Source organism: Pinus tabuliformis, chromosome 9 (assembly GCF_031772625.1).
Source record: "Pinus tabuliformis cultivar Carrire ecotype Pingquan chromosome 9, CPIR1, whole genome shotgun sequence".
NCBI lineage: Eukaryota > Viridiplantae > Streptophyta > Pinopsida > Pinales > Pinaceae > Pinus > Pinus tabuliformis.
In genome coordinates this window covers 33,991,142-34,008,722 of record NC_142307.1, presented here as the reverse complement: position 1 = coordinate 34,008,722, position 17,581 = coordinate 33,991,142, and the positions used below count along the sequence as shown (strand labels likewise).

The window sequence follows — 17,581 nt, the reverse complement described above, 5'->3', positions numbered from 1 at the left end:
AACCAACTCGCTACGGCTGGTAAGTCAAAAGAAGCTTCATAGGAAATTCTAGAAATGGGTCTGTCATAAATAGAATAGTAAATGGGCGCCATGAAACCATTGCAAATTTGGTACAAGTGGTCCTTGTAAGAGGACTTCCACAATTTCTGATGGTATAAATGAATGGGTGTTGGATCTTGGGTAGTCCATCTCCAACCGAGGACAGGAAACTCAGAATTAAGACACAGGGTATCCATAATGTAAGCAGAATAACAAAATGGAGGGATTTTCCTTTCGGAGACTATAGTTTTGTTTCTGAATTCACGAACAGCTACGACCAACTTATCAGAAAGAATAGTGGCCCAGTCCATGATTATAGAATTCATAGCCGCTTCCATTAGGGGAACCATGTCAATATTGATACTAACAGAGTCATGTAATCCCCACAATCTACACATCATAATCCCCGCATAGCAATAGGGAGAAGCCAAAGAAATGTTGGAGTACTTACCCGAACTTTCATGCTTGTGCTTGGCTGGGTTCTGCCTCCAATCTCGGAGGGGTTCGGATGGTGATTCATTTTCTTTTGCGAATTTCTACACGAAAGTTCTGTTGTAGACTAGCTCCGGTTCAGGCAGATGATACATTCGCCTCAGGTCATCAGGCTTGAATGACCCGAAAATCCTTCCGTCCCTTGTATGGAAAGTTCTATCAGTGATGGGGATTTCTTCGATTGCCCAGCGCACCACGTCTGTGTAAGGGAGAACCTGCTCTCTGGCTGCTATTCTGTGTAAAAAGGAGTCGGCCAAGTCTTTGAGCGTTGCATCAGACTTCCTTAATACATCTACACTAGCCGTTCTCACTGTCACTTTTGGTTGCTCGGCCTCCAACAGATTATATGTGCCTTGCCATGTGGTCCTAGCAAGACCAGTGCACGTAGTGTCCGAGATTAAGCCTTTCTTCGAAATTGGAGCAGCTTGACCTGCAACAGATGTTGTAGTAGAACTAGAACTCCTCTTATTTTTCTTCCCCATCATGTTCAGGCTTTCTTCAACAAACGAACTCTACACAAGTGCAAGAGAAATTGTAACACGAGGAATAATGAAGACAAAGCATAATTGGAAAGGTATATATCACTTGAAGCGTGGCGCTATTAATTTTCAAAAAGTGGCTGCGGATCCAATCACTGGTAAGAGATCGCATATGCATTAATGGTGATTTTAAGGCCTGCTACCCATTAAATGACCTTTACGCTGTTATTCAGTTGAATGACCTCCCAACGCGTGCAACAGATATGCTATGCCTTAGATGCAAGTATTCGTTAATCGAAGGGGCAAAGTTATTAAATACGCATGGATTACCTTATCCCTGCATTTAACGGTTTTTTGAAATCTGCGCCTTATCAACCGGATTTAAATATAACTTTTAAGCTTAAAGCAATCGTTTTTTGAAAATGCCGATTACCGATGAACAATGTCGCATCGCATGGGGGGAGAGTGTTACATTATCGTTTGAAAGTAGCCCTGGCGAACGCCGATTGCGATATTGCATCGGACTAGCATATGAACCCATTACCAGATGCAATTTAAGTGATTTGCCGAACTCCGATAGCGAATTCGCATCGCATCGGGGAAAGAGCTGGGCGCCTTATAAAAATGCATGGGATACCGCCGACGGCCGATAGCGATATCGCATCGGGTCGGGGTTTATAACTTAAAGCATTTTCCCACATGAGACAGTGTCGATAGCCGATCGCCGATATAGCGTCGCGTCGGAGTATAAGATATGTGCTCTTTTCGTGTATACATTGAATACGCCGATCGCCGATAGCGATATCGCATCGGCAAAGACCGAAGTGCCATTTAAGTGCATCTCTCTTGTCATTGCGATATGCGATCTTGCGATCGCTTTATCGCAATAACAAAAGATTGTTTTATTTTGGAAACATTGTTTTTCGAAAAAGGCTTTAATTTACATACTCATTTGATTATGATACCTTTTTCGAACTAATTCATTAATACCAATTAATTTTTTAAAAGGGACCCATTTCATATGTTGATTATTTGTAAATACAGATGATATGAAATGGGGGGTTGTTGTAGGGCACAACAGACCCATCTTTGAATTCTTGAACTGCCTATCTTCAATGATAATGTTTTCAATCACCCACCTGATCATGCCTATATGGGGTAGGATTTTAGCCCTTGCTCTTATCCTATGAAGGAATGACAGGAAGCATCTCTACATTGAATTTTGAAGGTCGTTTTGAATCAAGTGTTGCTCTCGTAACAGTGATTTTAGGACGCTCATCCTCCAACCTATTTCAAATTACTTCCCAATTTGTTGCACCTCCGGCAACATCACAAACTATATCGACAAAGATAGGAGCCATCTCAGTAAACTCAGCTTCAAAAATGGTCTGTTTTCTCTGTTTCTGCATCACCTTTCTTAGGGACATGTCTTTTGTCTCTTTCCTAAGATAGACAAGATATATGAGTGCAAACGATATCTAGTAATTAAGATTGAAAGCTTCTATGAAATGACTTTGGATCGTGAGAAAGGTCTGAATGAGATACTTGATTATAACTACCCATAACCAAGAAAATGATTATCCTTCCTCGGGCCGCTAAATATTTAATAACCTGTCAACTCATTTGTTTTAGCATTTAAAGTATAATTTTTTCACACATTTTACCGGACTTAATCGCACATCACAGTCTTAAAAGGGATATAGTATAGCGTTATTGGATGTATTAAGCGAAATGCGGTTGTGAAGATCAAAATATCGCATTTTACAAATCGTTTGTGGTTTTTCTAACGGCTTGGTCAAGTTTCTCACGAACTATGTGAAGTGTGAAATGCGATTACGAAATGACAAGGTGATGTTATCGCAACGGGAGACCTAATCACATACCGCACTTTTATAAAGGTTTTTTAACATGGTCATGTGGAAAAGTGTGATTTGCGATCTATGATATGGATTTCATCCTTATTTAGTTTTGCAGGTTTCACTAGGAATTTTCTTAAAGTTAGGGTTTTATTATCCTAAGCCTAAAAATTTAAAAGGGTCCCTATTTAAAATTCTAAGCCTAGCTATTGTTTGTTATAAATCGGGGGGTTGTTTCGTAGTACAACAAGCATATATAGATATATATATATATATATATATACATCTATAATTAAGGGATTGGATCCCAATCTTCGACCTTGTCTCTAATCTAGATGCCTGCAGGAAGGAGGACTACTTTGTTGGCTTCCGCATCCGCTTCCTTATTATTCTATAGAAGAATGTGGAAAAGATTCACTTGAAGAAAGGAACCAACTAGCTTCCTTATTCGGGCAACGACTCTTGCTAGCCGAAAGTCCCTCGGGGATGTGTTATCCACAAGAATTTGAATCAAGGATTGGGAGTCACCAAGAATATTGGCTTTCTCAATACCAAGAACCTGTAAATGCTTAAGGCCTTGCAATAAATCCATGGCCTCAGCTTGCATTTTTGTACTGTGGCCCAGGCCCCAGGCATACCTATTCTCTATGCAGCGATTCGCATTCCTGATGACACCCCCAGCCCTAGCAATTCCTGGATTGCCTTTGGCAACCCCATCAAAAAACAAGGAAGAGTTGTCACAATTATTGAGCCAAATGCAGAAATCGCACTCAGCAAGCCTAATCTGCCAATTTTTCGTAGTTTGGAACTGTCTCTCATCCTCATAAAACTGAAGGCCAAGCTTTCCCCCCCATGCCAGTTCTTGAGGATTTAAATTATTTTTTCCCAGCTTCTCAAATTTCTCACCAAGAAATTCCTTTAGCAGGTTGTTGGCTTTTAACAAAACAAGGTTTCCCTTCTATGCTTTTTCTTGAAAATTTCTATGGTTGCGCTCAATCCATATCTTCCAGAAAATGAATTTTGGATAAACCATCCAAGCTGCCTTGAACCAGTTGTTATTGGGGAGTTTTCCGAGATAGAGATCAGCCTAATCATCAAAGTATCCAGCAATCAAGTTTAGCAGATGAATAGAGGATCCCCATGAGAAAAACACATCAGCCCAAATGCTCTTGGTGAACCTGCATTCAATCAATAAATGAGTGGCATTTTCCTCATTTTCCAGACAAAGATTACATCTGGAAGGGCCTAGGAAGCCTTTCTTTTTCAGTCTATCCTCAGTTAAAATGCTGTTGTGGCACAACATCCAACTGAAAAAAATCAATTTTTGGCACACATTTCTGCCTCCAGAGTCCTCGCCAAGTCGTTGGGCAGCAAGGGATGTGGGAAATTTTTTTGAGTTGTGCATAGCCTTGTGCAATAGTGTAAGAACTAGATAGAGAGCCCCAACCTCTCTTGTCTTGTTTCCTGATCCTCATCGGGTTCATTCCCTTCAGCTTAGTCAGCAGGAATGACCACGCCTGATCTAGAGCATCCGACATTTGAGGCTTCTTCTAACCTACCCACGAATTATCCTTCCAGCTAGAAATATCCCACAAAGTTTTGACGCCACTATTTAACATCCAGCTTCGAAGCTCAGAGAGATCTTAGAGTTCGCTCAATGGTTTTTCGCTCATGATTTTATCAGTCCAAATATTAATGAGCTTGCCATTACCCATGATCCAATAGGAATGCTTTTGTATCAGACGTAAGACATGCATGCAAAGCCTGTGGATTTGAGAGCCTTTGCTGGTGTGGGTGAGGTTATCCAAGCTTCGTAGCCTCTGACCCCTGAAATATTTCTTCCATAACACCTTTTGGGCCTAGTCTAGTTTCAGAGCTATTTGTCTCCACAAAATCTTAGCCCCCATAGCAATATTTTGAGTCCTCGGATCATTGAAATTCAGACCTCCTTCTAGCAAAGGTTTGGAAACTTTGTCCCAACTAACAAGGGGGATCTTCCTGTAATTTTTTTGCCTCCTTTCCAAAAGAACCTTTGAATCCATTCCTCCATCTTCTTGAGGATGTTGGAGGGAGCCAACATGGCTGAGAATTGGAAGATGGGCAGGCTAGATAGGACAGACTTAATAAGCATTGTTTTCCCTGCAAGGTTAAACCATGAGAAGCCCCAAGACTGAATTTTTTTCTTAAATTTCTCGACCATTGGGAGCCAATCTTTACTAGAGTGCCTCCTTTGGATGATAGGAAGGCCCAAATAGATGAAGGAGTTCCAAGAAGAAAAGCCAGCGAAACCCATATATCTGGAAATTGAGGAGAGCTCGTTGTTGCAGATATTCCAGCCATAAAAATGGCATTTTCCTTCATTTAGTTTGCTACCCGAAGTCCCATAGAAATCGTCCAACACTTTTCTGAATCTGGAGGCAGAGTACAAAGGCAACACCCAATAAAAGAACTTATGTCTATATATTACTGAACTTGTCATATGTAAATATTTATAGTTGTCTCCCTTCGATGGGATTGACACATTTTTTTAGACAATCAGATAGTGGCCAGACCACTGATACTTCATATGTTATCAAGCATCTTTAGCATGTAGTTTTCTAATTTAATGAAAATTATGATTTTTCCATGGGAAAAATAAATAAATAAGTAATAAATAAAATTTATCATTAAAATAAATATTTCACTTAACATGAAAAAATTAATAATAAAATCATAATAATTCTATATTCTAATTATTTTTGTGAAAGCTTTCTATAAATAATTATTTTACCGGTTCATAAAGATAGATAATCTGAAAATGCAGATAAAAATAAATAAAATGTAACTTTAGAAAAAACATATTTCTATATTGGTAAATGGAAACTCAAAATAGATAACTACAACAAACAAAAAAATGGATGAAAATAATTGAAATGTATCCCAAAAAACATATTCAATATATGGTAATTCAAAACTAGTTCTCCTAACATAATTCATATTTCAATTATTTTTGGGACAAATTGCCATAAACCATTACTTAACCAATACACAAATATAGATGATCTGAAAATACATATAAAAATAATTGAAATGCAACCCGAGAAAAACATATTCCTATGTTGACAAATGGTAACTCAAAACAAGTCCACTTGGGGTAGCTCAATTGGTAATGGTTGTGAAAATGAACTCTTGTTGAACCCAAAGTCTTGGGTTCAAATTGTGCTATCCCCCCATCTGATTGGGGTGAGAAGTTGGACATGATGAAGATGTAGTCCTACCAAGCTTACAAAAAAAAACACAAATAACTACAACAAACAAATAACATAAAATAGCTGAAATGTAGCCCAAAAAACATATTCAATATACGGTAACTCAAAATCGGTTCACCTAACATAATTCTATCTTTCAATCATTTTTGTGAAAGCTTTTCATAAACCATTACCTAACCAGTCTATAAATATAGATGATCTAGAAAAAAATATGGTTAAATTGGAGGGATCTAGGAGAGTACGAACTCTAGTGTTTCTGGAGGGAACCTGGTTCGAATCCCTGTAAACTCTCCAAATGGCTACTATGGAGGGGGTCTCCGCCTCCCCCTCTGGATGTCGAATATTATTTCCACTTAATGGTGGCCTCCCTTCCGAAGTGTCTACATCCAGTTGTGGCTGCAACTTCCAAGTTCATCAAGAGAAATATAGAGTTTAAGGACATCTCCCTGCTGGACGGAGCCCGTCGCATCTCCCTGGCATATTCGAAGATAGCATTAATTAGGAAATTTATAGGAATGTGGCCCTCACCTAGATCTATGGATGCCTGGATTAAGAAAACTTTGACTCCCACGATGAAAGGTGAAATTGCACTTTTTGTTGTTGGTAATGGCTTCTTCATCTTTTTATTTGAAAACAAAGAAGATAAGGAGGTCATTTTTCGTAATGGACCATATTTATTTGGCTCCAGAGGGATGTATTTAAATATTTGGACCCTGGATTTTAATCCTGATGAGGACATCGCTACTCCCATTCGAGTCTGGGTCAAGCTCCTTCATCTCCCTATATTCTATTGGAGCGACGATTGCCTTCGGGTTATTGGTAATGGAGTAGGGAAATACTTGGATAAGTATGAGCCAAAAGGATCCTAATTTTCCTGTGCTAAAATTTGTGGAAGTTGACTTGGAAAGGGACTTCCATCTGAAATCAATCTAAACTTGGGAGAATGGAAGCACAAAAAAGTCTTATACTATGAAGAAATTCCATTCAAATGCAGACATTGTCATGACTATGGCCACTTTGCTAGAGACTGCACCAAAATTGGGAATGATAAAAGTCTGGATGTTCCAATTGCACAGGAGGAGCAGTGGCAAAAACCTAAGAAAGCCCCGAAAGGTAAAGGCTCGATGTTAAAACCTCGTAGCATGTCGGTCACCAATATGGTTTCGTCCTCTTCGAACCCGTTCAAAGTGCTGAGTGATGGAGATATGGAGATGGAGGCACCACCTCAGACAATCATGGAGGAGACACAAGAAAGAGAAGAAGGAGAACTAGTAGCAGAAAATAGTCTGAAGGGGGATGGGGATGAAGTTACCCCACCAAAGTTTGCACTTGTCACTGAAGCACCTCCAAGTAGCCTGCAAAAAGGTATGGATTGTGTTTTCACTTGGAATTTATCCCAAACTCTATCCTGGGTTGAAGAGTGCAGCAGCCAGGAAACTAATTCCAACAAGAAAGCTGGAAGACCAAATAAAAGGACATAGAGAGAAAGGGAAGAAGAACTAAACAAAAAGTTGGGGAATCAAATAGTCATTTCAGAAATTTGAAAGGAAAAAAATTGAATAAAGAAGGAAAGGACAATGGTCGTTCCCCCTCCACCCACAAATTATGAAACTAATATCTTGGAACATAAGGGGGCTAGGAAACCCTGCTAAAATCCTAGCAGTCAGAGACATAATAAAACAAGAATGCCAATCAATAGTATTTCTTCAAGAAACAAAGTTAGAAGAAGTGGAAATTATGAAAGAAGCTAGGAAATTCTGGAGAGATAGCATTCCTTAAGAGGAGCCTTAGGAGGACTAGGCATAATTTGGTTGAACAAGAATTTTACTCTCGTTTATGAAATTAAGACAAAATCTTGGATAATGGCTCTTTTGGAAGATAAGGAGACAGGGGAAAGATTACCCTTCATAATCAAGCATTACGACCAATAATCAGGCAGAATCCCTTTCACTCTGGAAATGATTCAAAATAATTTTGGATATTGCTATCAAAACTTTGTATATAGTTGGCGATTCCATGATGATCATCCAAAAATGTATTAATCTTCTCAAGAATGTCACTCTCCTAGAAGATGAAACCTCCTCAATCGTGGTAAGGATTACATATTTTTTATAATAAAAATTGAAAAAGTTCATCTATTCCACGTGTTGCGTGCCAATAACCATCTAGAAAATGGTTAGGCCAACGTGGGGGTGTTATTAGAACAAGGTTGAATTTGCATAAACCAACATAATTCTTCATGTCACATCCTTTGAATGGATGCAAAGATGTCCTATGCATGAAATGGCAGTGGGGGAGGTTCAGGGCTTGGCAACTCGAGGTTTGGTCATGGCACAGGACATGGAAGTGTTAATAATTTGGTGGATAGCTCCTATAAACAAGTAGTAAAGGATATTGTTGAATGAAAATATGGTTGTAATTTACGCCCAATTATCTGGTTTGGGCAATGACTTGGAATTAATGCAAAATGCATGTGCATAGATGTATTGAGTGTTCAATAGAAGGTTGAAAACATCGACATTAAGGTGGAAACAACAACGGTGGGGGTCTTAAAGAAATTCTTCGAAGTTGGGGATTCAACGGCCATCATTGTTGCTAATGTTGAGGTTGTTGTTGTTGCGCAGGTTTTGGAAGAAGAAGAGAATGATGCGAAAGAACTAACCACTTATGTGGACGTTCTTACAGGTGAAGAAGTTGAGCCTGGTAGCAGCTGATTGAATTCGTCTTAATTTACATATATGCAATATTGATGTATAGAATATAGTGGTGTTTTTTTGGAGAATATATAGTTATAATTTTGTCATAAGAACATATGTAAATAATAGTGGTAGCAAGAAGGTCCCTATCCAATATAATTTGATGGAAGTTGCAAAAAGTACAAATCCGAATTTTGTAAGGGACCTAGCCCATTTCTAGTCAATATAATGAAAATACTACAAGTTTCATATATATATATATATATATATATATATATATATATATATATATATATATATATATATATATATATATATAGATGATGTGAAAATATAGATAAAAATAATTGAAATGTAACCCCAAAGAAAACATATTCCTATATTGATAAATGCTAACTCCATACAAATAACTACAACAACAAATAAAAATAATTAAATGTAGCCCAAAATACATATTCAATATATGGTAACTCAAAACCCGTTCTCCTAACATCATTCTATGTTTCAATTATTTTTGTAAAGCTTTCCATAAAGCATTACTTAACCTGTCTATAAATATAGATGATCTGAAAATATAGATGAAAATAATTGAAATGCAACTCCACAAAAACATATTCCTATATTGACAAATGGTAACTCAAAACAATTGACTACAACAAATAAACAATAGCATATAAAAATAATTAAAATGTAGCCGAAAAACATATTCAATATATGGTAACTCACAACTAATTCTCCTAACAATTTTATATTTCAATTATTTTTGTATAAAATATCCATAAACCATTACTTAACCAGTCCATAAATATAGATTATCTGAAAATACAGGAAAATAATTAAAATGTAACCCCAGAAAAATAGATTCCTATATTCACAATTGGTAACTCAAAACAAATAACTACGATAAACAAACAACAACAAATAAAATAATTGAAAGGTAACCCAAAAAACATATTCAATATATGGTAACTCAAAATCATTTCTCCTAAATATTTTTGTGAAAGTTGTCCATAAACCATTACTTAACCTGTCCATAAATATAGATGATCTAAAAATACATATAAAAATAATTGAAATGTAACCCTTCAAAAACATATTCCTATATCGACAAATGGCAACTCAAAACAAAATAACTACAAGAAACAAACAACCGAAGATAAAAATAATTGAAATGTAACCAAAAAAACATATTCAATAAATGGTAACTCGAAAAGATTTCTCCTAACATAATTCTATATTTCAATTATTTTTGTGAAAGCTTTCCATAAACCATTACTTAACCAGCCCATAAATATAGATGATCTAAAATTACATATAAAAATAATTGAAATGTAACTCCAGAAAACATATTCTTATATTGACAAATGGTAACTCAAAACAAACAACTACAACAAACAAACAACAAATCAAAATAATCGAAATATAACCCAAAAAACATATTCAATAAATGGTAACTCAAATCCAGTTCTCCTAACATAATTCTATATTTCAATTATTTTTGTGAAAAAATTCCATAAACCATTACTTAACCCATCCATAAATATAGATGATTTCAAAATAAAAATAAAAATAATTGAAATGTAAACCTATTTTGACAAATGATGACACAACAAATAATAGCAACACAGATAAAAATAATTGAAATGTAACGCAAAAAAACATATTCAAAAACAAATAACTGCAACAAATAAAAATAATTGAAATGTAACCCAAAAAACATATTCAATAAATGGTAACTCAAATCCAATTCTCCTAACACAATTCTATATTTCAATTATTTTTGTGAAAATTTTCCATAAACTATTACTTAACATGTCCATAAATGATCTAAAAATACAAATAAAGATAATTAAACTGTAACCCGAAAAACATATTCTTATATTAACAAATGATAACTCAAAACAAATAATTACATCATCAGGGTTAGATGTTAGATAAAAAATAATTGAAATGTAACCCAAAAAGCATATTCAATATATGTAACTCAAAACCAGTTCTCCTAACCAATTACGGCACCAAACAAACCGCAAGCAAAATAATTTTTCCTATTTCAAAAGTACATTGGATAAAAAAATAAAATAAAAGATATCAATGTAAGCTGGCAAGGTATTCCACCATTTTGCATAACTCATCAATAGGAATGGTCATGGCAGTTGCAATTTCGCTCATCCTTTGGCGGTTGAGATCCAGAAAAGACTCAATCAAATCGCCATCCAGCAACTGTTTCACATTTCTTGTGTCACCAGTGTTGAATGACCTCCACTGCTCATGGTTTAAGCCTCCTACTCCTCTTATTACGTTCACAAGATGCATTTGCAGCTTTTGAAGAATTTGATATTGCTCCTCTGGAAGTGATGCAATAAGACCAATCATACCATTAGTTGTTCCAAATATTACTGTAGGAATGGTATTCCCATACAAGGGCAAGGGCTGAGCTAAAGATGCACGCCTGAACTGGTTAACAAGAGCTCCAAGATGGTATTCACCTTCAAGTTTCAATTTTCTTTCCTCTTCCGAATCAATTGCAGCATCGTTCTTTTTCTTCACCACAAAAATGTCGAAATCTTTCTGATCTGTACCAACGTACGTATCATCATCCAGAAATTCTACAACAGTCATGTAGTTTGCACTATAATCGTGAGCCTTCTCTTCTAATATGCCTCCCCTCTCATCAATATTCTTGTATACCAACAAATACATAGATTGTACACAATCACCAACTAAGATAAAATCCCCACGAGTTTTTACACAGAGTGCAAGCACATGCCCGGGATGTCCACATTCAAACTCCAGCTCCCTGGAAACATCATCACGGATCATCCATTTGTACAAGTCAATCTTTTCGTTGATTCCTGCAACTAATTTTCCATTAAAAGCATTGAGATTGTATACAGCTCCCTTTGTCTCCTTCTCTGTAACCAGACGCAGTTGTCTGTTTCCAACCGAAAAGACCAAAATTCGGCCCTTCTTAATAAATATAGTTTCCTGATCAGGATACCGATAAGCTGTCCCAACACAACAATAGACAGTGTTATGATCATCTGTAAATGAGCAACTGAGGATTGAACAACCTTCTTCATACATATCCAGTGGATATGATGAAATATTTTCAAATGTCTTTTCATCTAATAGACGAATGAAGTGTTTTTGCATTTCATCATAACCATACTTCATGCTGCAGATGGCAAATGTTCCAGACTTGTCTTGATAGCAAATACGATATGGGTGTTCCTCGAGATGAACTGATGAGATGTAAATATTCTGAATATTATCGATTGAACCAAAAGAAAGCATGTCTTCCTTTACAACCACAATGCTGTTAGGGAAAGATTTTGAATGGAAAGAACACATATGATTAACTTCTCCCACACTCACATTACTATACGCCAACCTCAGGTTACTACTGCAAATAACTGTGGCCCTGTCACCTAACGCTAACACATGCGTTGCATTCTCATGACGAAAAGTCCTCAGATTTATTCCTTTGGTACCCAAGGAAATCTTTTTCGTTTCCCCGTCAGAAAGCTCCCCACTGCTCACATTCAATGTTAGGTTATATAAGTGCCCATCCCCAAGCCCACACAGCAAGTATGAAATCCCTTCAAATTTACAAAATAAAACAGACCGGGTAACAACATTCTCGCCAAATTGGAGACTTTGAATGAGTTTCAGATCAGGAAGAGAATAAATTCTGATACTTTGGTCTTTCCATAGTCCAACAGCTGCCAATTCACTCCGTTTACTATCCTGACCAATAGGAGTTATGTCCATGCAAGATACATCATACTCAATCTTTTTATGTCCCTTCAGTGTTAGGGATCCCTCTCCAATTTCCAAGTAGACAATATTACACCCTCGAGTGGCCAACAAAACCTGGGTAGCACTACCTGTGGCTACTGTTATAGACAATCCTGTGGCGGTGGGGGCTCTCCATTCAGACAATAGCTGTCCAGAAGACGCACTCATTAATCTCACAGAACTTGTTGTTACCTGAACAAGCTGGTCATGAATAGCATCTTGACAGAATAAGGAAGGAGCATGAAGGACAAATCCTTGTATTTCATGTGTTTCTTCTAGCTCATCATTTGAGTTAATGGCAAGTACACGAGTCTCACCAAGAAAGCTCAGCACTGTTGAAAGTATAATTTCAACTGTGCGACAGCTGAGGCATGCGGCAGCCTAAGGACAATAATCTGGGCGTATCGGCAAAGTCGAAGTGAAATGGCCGATATCGCATATCGGCAAGTCAGCATATCGGCAAAATGAAGTGAAGGCATTATAAAGGAGCCTTTGTGTTTTGCGATAAGCGAACGCCGATATCGCATCGGCAAAGTCAAAGTGAAGGAGTTATGAGGAAGCTCTTGTGTTTGCGATGAGCGATCGCCGATATCGCATCGGCACATCGCTATCGGCAATGTCATAGGGTTGAAGTCTTTGACATGAGTAAAGTTGCGATGCGATGGTGTGGACCCGATGGCTTCCCAAAACCAAATCGCATAATGTTTGAAATTCACCCGACGGCAAATATTAAATGTTGCGTGGAGTAAACCTAAGTTTTGATTGACCATACGTCTTGATGAAATGTCATAGTGGTAGGTAGAATATTAAAGTTTTACATAGAGTTGGTAAGTTTTTTTATGAGAAGGTATGGGCGAATGTACTTATTACATAAATTCTGTATGGGATAGGTGATGTAATTTATTACTGTGTTGACTTGTGTTTTCTATGTATGGCACACGGGAAGTTTAAGTGTGCGTTCACAGTAGAGTAAGATTAGAGTGGTGAAGCCAAAAACCATGTGTGGTATGTATTGAACACACAGCAGTGTGAAAAGTGTGAAAAACCAGAGGGTGAATGCACAGCAGTGCATAAAATGTATTTGGTAATATTTTGTAAGGAATTGTAAAACAGAGGAATAGCAAAAACCATGTGTGGTTTTGCATAAAGGAAATGGTGGAGCGTGAAATTTTGTAAGCCTGTGTGAATTTTGTTTACAGCAGTAAACTTATGTAAACTTTTGTTACAGCAGTAAGTTGTTTTTCACAGCAGTGAATATGAAAACAATTTTACAGTGGTAAATCCCTCTCAGTAAAAGAGGATGAAGTTTGTATTGATTTTAATGAATAGAATGTTTTTATAATGGTGGTGAAATACTCTGTTTTCTCTGTGAAATTTTTTGAGTCTTCCTGTGCACAAAAGATCCTGGAGTAAAGTAAAAACAGAGCACTGCCTCTGTGTGTTTGTTTATTTGGTTTTGGTATTTCCCCATTGAAGAAAAATACCCAACAAGCACCAAATAAGTGTCGAAATCGTCACGAGTCGAAGAAGCTCGTAATGGCCACATTCCCTTTACATCTGCAAACTCTGCAGCTGCATGCTCGTTGATTCGTATGCCACTCCTGAGAATGCGAAGGCAGCCATGGTTGAATCCTCCAGAACAAGTCACGACGTGTTCTTGTCCACCATGATCAACAACACAAAAGTCCACGATTGGACCAAGGTTAACATATGTTTCCACAACTGAAAATCCCACTGATCCATATATAGAATCCGGGGGAAGATGCAGTTTGACAAGTTGTGAATCTCCTTCATCAGACCCAATGTACACAAATCCATTCTCTAAATAACAGATTGTTGAAGCAACAGATGTGTCACCTAGCAGATCTATATTGAGACCACTAACCGTTCCCTTTTCATGAATGAGAGAAAGCAAGTGAAGGTGACCCATGTGGTCACCGAGCAGATATTGAGAATCATGGACTTTGGCATAAGCCTGAATGATAGTCATTGAGTTGGGTGTGGGAACAGCTTTGAATACTACAGAGGGAGAGGGACTGAAATAAGCAATGGTCTTCTCACCAATAATAATAACACCTCCAAAAGGCATGGGAACAGGTATTAACATACGGGCACCATGGTCTAAATTGGGCACAGACCAGGGCATCTCCTTAAAATCCCTGCCTTTTACATCTACCTCCTATGTTCTTACTTGCAGTTCATCTCCATACTGTTGAAGTTGTTGGTATAGCACAGCAATTGTGGGCTTTGAACAACCATACAAGAACTTGATATCCACAACTTCAACAGTTCTGTCCAGCGTGATATCGAAAGCGTGTGTAACTCCTGCAACACCATCATATGCTAAAATTGTAAATACGCCATGATAGAGGTGGAGTCCAATGACTCGACAATCCGGATCAACCATACCAATCTCATATCCATTCTTGACAGGGATCGCGACAAAATCCCAGACATTTGCGACAAAATCCCAGACATCTGCGACAGCCCTGGTAATAAGCTCACGGCCCCCGTTATTATTCCACTGAACAACACTCAACTTGTATTCTTCTGTGGAAATAACAAGAGAATCCTGCTGCTCCCCAGCAGGTCGGAACAGTTCAAGCACTGCGATTCGGCCATAGATTGGTACTTGTAGAACTTTTTGTAAACCCTGAGAGGAGAGAGAATGGATCTCAATCCAGGTGCTTTTTGCAATGATGAGATTAATGTCGCGAGGACCAGTAAAGTTGCCCACGCAACAATGAGTCACAGCAGTGGGCTTATGGACACTTACAACGTAGTTCCACATATTCATCTTCTACCCCTTGAAAAGAGCTAGCCTCGGGTTAACGGCAACAAGTGCTTCTGCTCTCCTAATTCGGCAGCAACAAACGACTGAACCTCAAGAAAATTTTCCTGAGGCAGCAACAAACTAGTGAACTCTGAGAAAGAAAATTCTCCTTCCGCCGCAACAAACCAGTGAACCTCAAGAAAGGAAGTTTTCTTCCACGACAATAAACCAGTGAACTCCAAGAACCACAAACCCTTTAGATATATATATATATATATACAATCTTCTCATAAGGAAATGCCCACATTTGAGTAGTCCCACCGACATTCAATTAATTGGGTGTTATGCCCTATAATAGTAAGGATATGTATTTCTTGGAGTCTAGTATCCCCGCCTAAATTATCTGGGAAGGTTGATAGTTTTTATTTAAATTATTTAAAAAAAATCAAATATTAAAAATTATTTTAAATAAATAGATAATTTTATTTTTTTTAAATATTAATTAAATATATATATATATATATATAGATATTTCATTAATTTTTTAAAAATATATTTTTTATTTTAAATATAAAAATTGACTTGAAATTTTTAAATAATTTAAAATTTTTAAATTTTCTAAAATAAAATTATAGGTAGGTTCAGGTGGTCCACTTTAACTATTTTTGCCCTAAATGAATTTAAATATAAAAGTTGGTTAATCAGTGGACAAATTCAACTACATTTTACGTAAGATTCTCTTTCAAATAGGTCTTACGGTTATAGTTTCTCATTTTTTATGATTACTTTTGACTTTGGAGCTTTTCCTTTGGGTTTTGGTTCATTAAGGATTGACTTTGTCTACTTAGTAAGTCACTACATAGGATAATTTTAAATCTAGATGTGTATTAGAATGTGGATTGAGTGATAATATCCTTTTTATAAATGAGTAATACATTTTTAAGTTGAATTTTGCTAATTAAAATTGTCTCTGTTAAAAAAAAAGAAACATTCATTTTAAAATCTGATTTTATTCACTTGTTAAGTCACTCCATAAGGTAATCAATACAATCATATAAATTAAATGGTCAGTAAATGCTGAGAGATATCAAATCATAAAATAATTAATATATACATTTCAAAAAATATGTAACAATATTATTAACCATGGAGATTCACCTCCTCTTTATGAGAGAAATTCGTAACTTGTAAATAGTCTTTGCTACAATACCATGCGCTAATACTATGGGTTGTCAATACCACATGCCCAATATATACATATGACTAAATTTGAGAGAAATCTTATCTTTTTATTAGTGATTATTACTAAAAATATTCTAACATATTTCATGGATATTAATTTATACCATCCACCTAATAACTACTTGATAATTAAATTAAATTTGTTAAAAATTGATAAGTTTGTTAATCAAAACATTTTCTCCATTAAAAAAAGGCTTTCGTCTTAAAAGTGGAGTAAGTTCATTAATCAAAACATTTCCTCTATTAAAAAAACATTTCACCTTAAAGGTTGACTTTGTCCACTTATTAAATCACTCCAAAAGATAATTATAGATTTAGGTACATATTAGAATGTGAATTGAGGGATAATCTCCTATCCCATAAACATATTTCCAAGTTGAAGTATGTTAACTAAAACTTTGCTCTCATTAAAAAAAATAGTTCACCTTAAAGGTTGAGTTTGTCCACTTATTAAGTCACTCCATAAGATAATTATAAATTTAGGTGCATATTAGAATATGAATTGAGTTATAGTCTCCTCTCCCATTAACGAGTAATATATTTCTAAGTTGAATTTTGTTAATTAAAACTTCACCTCTACTAAAAAAAACACGTATCTTAAAGGTTGATTTTGTCCACCTTTTAAGTCACTCCATAAGATAATTATAAATTTGGGTGCATATTAGAATGTGGATTAAGTGATAATCTCCTCTCTCATCCATGAGTAATATATTTATTAAATTGAAGCTTGTTAATTACTTTTTTTCCTCAACTAAAAAAAATATTCACCTTGAAATTGATTTTGTCCACTTATTAAGTCACTCCATAAGATAACTACAAATTTTGGTGCATATTATAATATGAGTTGGGAAATAATCTCCTCTCCCATAATTGAGTAACTGATGCAGCGAAACCTTTTTCTCTCCTTGTGGCGCCTTAGCACTTACTAGGTGATCCACAATCCTATACAAATTCCACA

General features: G+C 36.4%; 1 protein-coding gene across 1 annotated transcript; it reads right to left on the bottom strand.

Annotated features, from left to right (window-relative positions):
• Window positions 1-10,898: 10,898 nt before the first annotated feature.
• On the bottom strand, window positions 10,899-15,405 carry LOC149146982 (DNA damage-binding protein 1-like). Its single transcript, XM_089443527.1, is given in 2 exon segments — window positions 10,899-12,933; window positions 14,093-15,405. Coding segments are annotated over 2 exon segments (3,348 nt in total).
• Window positions 15,406-17,581: the final 2,176 nt, after the last annotated feature.